Raw genomic sequence first — 6,000 nt, 5'->3', positions numbered from 1 at the left:
CCTGAGAACAGTAACATTTTACTCAAAGGTATCCATAAGCACTCTTGAATGAAAAACATGAAGTTAGTGGATAAAGCATTTTGGAATGAAACTAATATATTGGAATATACACAGAGTAACTCAATATTAGGAAGGTGTTCCTAATGTTTGGTGTACTCAGTGATACACACAGTATCAAATCCTTTCAGAGCTACTCAGGTGTTGAAGTTTAAGAGCATTGAATCACTGGAGCTCTGCACATGCATTCATATTATTGCAGTGTGATCAGCTGAATTTGCAATAGGTTCTAATATTTTCTTTTAAATAGTGCCATTTTAATCAATTTACAGTCACTCAATTCTCTAGCATCCACTAGAACTTCTTGAATGGTCCTTATGCCATCCATTGTGTGTCAGACCAGTTTTGATCAGTTTGTTTAACCATGTCTGACTGATGAGACCATTTAGACTAATCATGACACATCTGCAGAAATCAGAATCCAGAGGGTTTTATTCAGTTTGATGACAACTGCCATCAAAACAAAAGCAGGCAAGACCGTCAATTTGAAGAGGGGAAAACAGCCATAGGCTTGGGGAAATGGCTTATAGGAACTGGTTGAAGATTAGCGCAAACTAAGGATTCAAGGATAAACTTTATTGATGCCAGTCCCTGACAGAAACAGACGAGTCAGATCTATCAAGCAAGACAGAACTACAGCTATAAGATATAGCAAGAAGATGGAGGGTCTATCTATGTGCTCTCCTTCCCCAAAGTGTGTTTGTCAAACAGGTACTCGGCCATGCCGTTCTGGGGGGCACCCATGCGGCGGAGGTTGGTCACCCAGTCACCCAGCTCCTTTATGGACTTCACCTGCTCGTCCAGGTAGTGGGTCTCAATGAAGTCACACAGCTGAGAAAGAGAGGAAAGGACAAATGAGAGCACAAGGAAAACGGTTAAGCAAAAGTCAGTGGAGTGATGCCTCAAACAGAACAGGGATGAATAATCTCTAGTGTTCTAGAACCTGGAGGAAAAGGGTTTTTACAACCCCAGAGTAGTAAGCCCTTCATGTGACCCACTGGACTTGGTACTGACGAAAGTGTACACGGCAAAGACCTGAAGTACACCGGTTTTTCATATTTGGGGCCCTGTTTATGATATCCTGAATTATATGTGAAATGTGGGTGGATTAGATTAGGATTTAAAATATTCAGACAAATCCTTAACATCGTGCTGTTAAAAATAACATGGTATTTTGCCTGTGTATAGTTCTTGTCTCCATATACTCACGTGTGGGTCGTTGTGTTCAGAGCAGACCTTGTGCAGGTCCAGCAGGGACTGGTTCACAATCTTCTCCAGCTGCAGGGCACTCTCAAGGGCCTCCACACCACTACCCCACTCATCCTTCTCTGGTTTCTAGAACAAGCCATACATATGCTGTTAGAGCAGCAGTTGAGCTTCTACACAAGCCACCACCCACTGGCTTAGAGCAGACAAACTGGAGTACACAGTTATTAAGCAGCTAGGTAGCCAATCAGTCAAGTTTAAAATATCAGTTCGGTCTGTTTCCTGAACCTCTCATTGCTTTACTCTGTAAGCAAAGTCTTTCTCTAGGATCCAGTAGGGCTGCTGTTTAATGTTCTCTCATTGCAACCGTACATTTATCCCTGACAGTTTCAATGACTCACAGCGGTTTAAATGTCTGTGAAAGATAAGTGGTCCACACCCTCAATCTCCTGTTGGCCCTCCCTAGATGGGCACTACCATATCCCCATACTAAACTCCCGTTGAAAGCATGCATTTCCTAACAGGCGAAACATGGACGTACACACAAGCACTTAGTGCACACACAATCACCTTGACGTCCTGCAGGAAGATTCTCCCTCCCCTCTGGTTCTGAACTGTCAACAGCTTCTCAGCATGCTCACGCTCTTCGTGGGACTGGTTCTTGAAAAACTTGGCAAAGTTGTGCAGGGCCTGGTCATCACGATCAAAGTAATACGCCTGAGACGGAGAGAAAAGTAACGACCTTTAGTTCAAAGCTACCAGGCTGGTTCCAGTTCTACTATAAAAAGCTGATCACTAGACCTTAACTTGGTTTGCCAAATCAAAAGCACAATATCAAAATGATCATCTTGACATAAGTAGTGACTGGCTATCAGTGGACTCAATGTGTGTTCACAGTGATCACTGAGATCAGTAAGCAGATAAAATGAGCTCCACAAGTATTGGGACTGTTTTGGATCTGTACTCCAGCACTTGAAATGATACAATGACTATGGGGTTCAAGTGCAGACGATCAGCTTTAATTTAAGGGCATTTTCACCCATATCAGGTCAACCATTTAGAAAGTAGAGCCCTTTTTATACATAGTCCAACCATTTTAGGGGACCAAAATTATTGAGACAAATTAACGTGTATTAAAGTTTACGCATTTGGTCCCATATTCCTAGCGCTCAATGACTACATCAAGCTTGTGACTACACAAATTTGTTGGATGCATTTGTTTGTTTCTGATTATTTTGCATCCAATAGAAATGAATGGTAAATAATGCATCATCATTCTGGAGTCACTAAATAAGAGTAGAATGTTAAACACATCTACACTACCATGATTACAGATAGTGCTGAATGACTCGAAAGTTAGCGGCATAAACATGCTAGCATCCCTTGTTATCAGTGATTACTTAAACAAAGCACTTGAAACTACTTTGATTAAATTATTAGTGAGTCTTATGGTTGTGGAAGGCTTATATTTAGCCTAGATATAATTTCACAAGCCTGAATTCATGAGATTATTGCCAACTTCTGAAATGCAGTGAATTTTACAACATAGCTTATTCAGAGTGTGATATAACTAAATAAAATAGTGAATCACTGACAAGGTTGAAAACAAAGGTGATTTAGGCCCTACCACCCAGCCCTAGTATTAAATGGGATGCCAGAGGCCAGCGTGTTGAACACCCCCATCTGCACCATCATGGGGTGTAAACTCTACATCACATTACTCCGTGTACCTGTAATCTAATCAGTCATTTAATTTGTCATACTAGTGTCCTTGACTGCGCTTGCCCAACCCTTCATCTCCATTCCAGTCTCTTGCTCTTACCATGGACAGGTAGACATAGGAAGCGTACAGCTCCAGGTTGATCTGCCGGTTGATGGCAGCCTCACAGTCCTGATGGAAGTTCTGTCTCACCTGAGAAGTCATGTTTCTGAAATGGAAATGCATTAACTGTCAAGAGGAAAGGAGGGCACACTTTGGTTCAATGAAGTCAGGCACTTTTAAAACAGCATGGAGAGCCCTGATGCCAAAGTGAAGATTTCAATATTGAAGAGTCAGACAGTCTAACGTCACAGAAGGTTGGTGCCATCAGGTCATAGTCCATTCAATAGATAAATGGTTTGTTTGGTTATGAGAGATGCATCAGTGTAGCCCTTTAGTTGGCTAAGAGCATGAGTCTCGTAAGTATTTGGACTTTATGAAGCGTGCACCTCTCCAGTGCTCAACTAACATCAAAACTGATGCATTTCAACACAATGGGTAGGTCATTGTCATTGCAAATCCAGCTGCCACTAAATAGTGAAACAAATATATTCCTCTATTTAGCTAGATACTCAGACCTTATCTATGCGCATCGCACCCAGAGGCAGCAAGAGGATTGACACCGCCCAAAATATGTACACGCAGATTAGCAGACGGTCTGCTTTATGGGCAACTGCACTTCCTGATACAGCCTTTAGATTTGGTTCATTAAGAAATGCTAGTGGCTATGACTGAACTCAAACAAGAATTGGTTCGATAGGTGGGAAGAGTTAACCTAATTATTATTTTGGTTGGTCTTTGGATAAACCTCTGGGGCTACTTCGGAACCATCTATAAATTAGTGTAAATGGGGACAACGTTATCATTTTGCAGACCTTAGTTCTAGTGAAATACTTTCAATATGTGTACACATTTTAGTTAGTTTGAGGTTAAGTCATTGAAATGTGGAAACAGTCCCATATATAGTACACCAACGTATCGATGGTCCCAACTAACCCTGTAGGGATATTCAAAGTAAACCAATATTTAGAACGGTTGAATGCAACTGCACTCCGAATTGATTACATGTGAGCTGCCCGGTGTGGCCAGGATTGATACAAAACCAACCTTTGGCCCGGCGTCGTCCAGGTTTGGCCTAGCGTCGTCCAGGTTTGGCCTTAACGGACTTACCAATTAAATAAAAGGTTTAAAAAAACGAAATTGCTATTTTGATAGGTGAAGTTTATTTGAGCGAATATAAAATGTTTAGGTTGTTAACTAGGGAATTGATATTTTCTACAAAAGATTGGCTAGATGTATCTCGCCTCTGAAGGCATGCATTTCCATTGTTAAATCAACCATCTAGCCAATATAACAGATCGTTGCACTTGACCGACCAAGGCCGTCAGTGTTACCAATTAATATTTAGCGAGTTCAGAGTGACAATGTTTAGTTCATAGCATTTAGCCACTTAATTCTGCCGCAAACGAGAAGCGCTCACTGAAACAGAAGTCACAGCAACCGCGCGCATACAGGCAGAGAAGAACAAAGGGCGCGGTGTGCGTAGGAGATGGCGAAAACGCTACGTCTGGAACCGCAGCGAGAAATTGGTGCTGTGACGACGCAACGGCAAATCAAGGAGACGATCATGGAAAAATAGTTGCCAATACTGGACGCCATTATTTGGCAAAACAAGGACATATGAAGTATAACACCATGATATCGAAAAACACCGCCATTATAACATTGACAACTGTTAGCTAGTTACCAGTAGCTATTTCAGCATTGTAAAATTACTCCGCGTTATTACGCTAACGTTACAACGCATTTCACATCGTCGCAAGCTTGTTAACGTTAGCTGGCTACAGTAGGTAGCGTAGCTTCTTACCTAACGTAGCTAGCCACCCTCACTAGTACGGCCTTGGGCGGCAGTGGCTAGCTAACTACGATAAGTTACATCATCCATCCAACTATTATGCCAACCAGCTAACATTAGTTAAATAATTTATTCTTAGCTAGATGTTATTTTCTTACCTTGTGGTTTTTCTGGTCCGAAGTGGTGGTGTGAGTGATTCGAAGTATTATGGATAGCTTGATCTAATTTGGTTCTTAAAAAGGGATGAATTGAATCAAAAATAAATTGCTTCGAAAGAGTAGAAGGTTGCCGTTCAAGCACTGTTGAAGCAGGTAACCACTACTCTCCTCTGCAAACTGATAATCGTGAGCGTTGCGCAGTGGTTAAATAGGGAATGACGTCGTCAAAAGCAGTAAGGGGAGGAGACTGGCGCAACGAGGGACTGTCAAAGCACATCCTTTTTTCATATAAAATATTACTCTATTTCGTCAAACTTTTGTAAACTATATGGTAAAGCAAGACACTTGTTTGAAATCCTTTCTTACTAAGTGAGACATAGCAAACAGATGAAAATGGTATCGCATGAGTAGAGCCTAGAGCAGGGTTCCCCGAGCCAACTAGGTGAAAATGATGTGTGTGCCCTTGAGCAAGGCACTTAACCCTAATTGCGCCTGTAAGTCGCTCTGGATAAGTGTCTGCTGAATGACTCAAATTTATTTTCACGCATAATAGAGAGATCATATGCAAGCAAGGTTTGAAATTATTATGTTCTAGTCAAATATTATATCTGCTTGGGCTTCTTGCAGTCAATTTGTAGTCTATGTTCCGGCCCCGCTCAAGAAGAAATCGGCCCGCGGCTGAATCTAGTTGATGATCCCTCGCCTAGAGTTTTTCCAGACCAACAGACAAAACCAAAGAAATACTAGGCTAAGGCTCCCAAGGATGGACCCAGAGTTTTTCCCTGGTCAGGTCACACTTTAAAAACTGCTGGCCTTACACAATTAACAGGATTAATCAAATAAGGAATTAAACAATACACTTAACAGTCACGTAGACCACCTTTTCTTAGCAGAGATGCTGACAATTCATGATATTACATAACAGGTATTTTGAAGAGGGTATTTGAATTTCCCAGAAGTGACAA

At 41.5% G+C, this 6,000-nt stretch overlaps 1 protein-coding gene across 1 annotated transcript; it reads right to left on the bottom strand.

The window, feature by feature from the left end:
• Positions 1–471: 471 nt before the first annotated feature.
• LOC100194637 (ferritin, heavy polypeptide 1-1) lies at positions 472–5,199 on the bottom strand. The gene is made up of 5 exons (NM_001139722.1): positions 5,036–5,199; positions 3,086–3,191; positions 1,834–1,980; positions 1,267–1,392; positions 472–888 (listed from the first exon to the last, which is right to left on the bottom strand). Exons 2-5 carry the CDS (start codon positions 3,185–3,187, stop codon positions 730–732), a joined length of 534 nt encoding a protein of 177 aa, NP_001133194.1. The 5' UTR covers positions 3,188–3,191; positions 5,036–5,199; the 3' UTR covers positions 472–729.
• Between the last annotated feature and the right edge of the window lie 801 nt (positions 5,200–6,000).

The sequence above is a fragment of the Salmo salar genome, chromosome ssa11, assembly GCF_905237065.1.
Source record: "Salmo salar chromosome ssa11, Ssal_v3.1, whole genome shotgun sequence".
Taxonomy (NCBI): Eukaryota; Metazoa; Chordata; class Actinopteri; order Salmoniformes; family Salmonidae; genus Salmo; species Salmo salar.
Note: the sequence above shows the minus strand (reverse complement) of the source record. Positions and strands in the feature narration are given on the sequence as shown.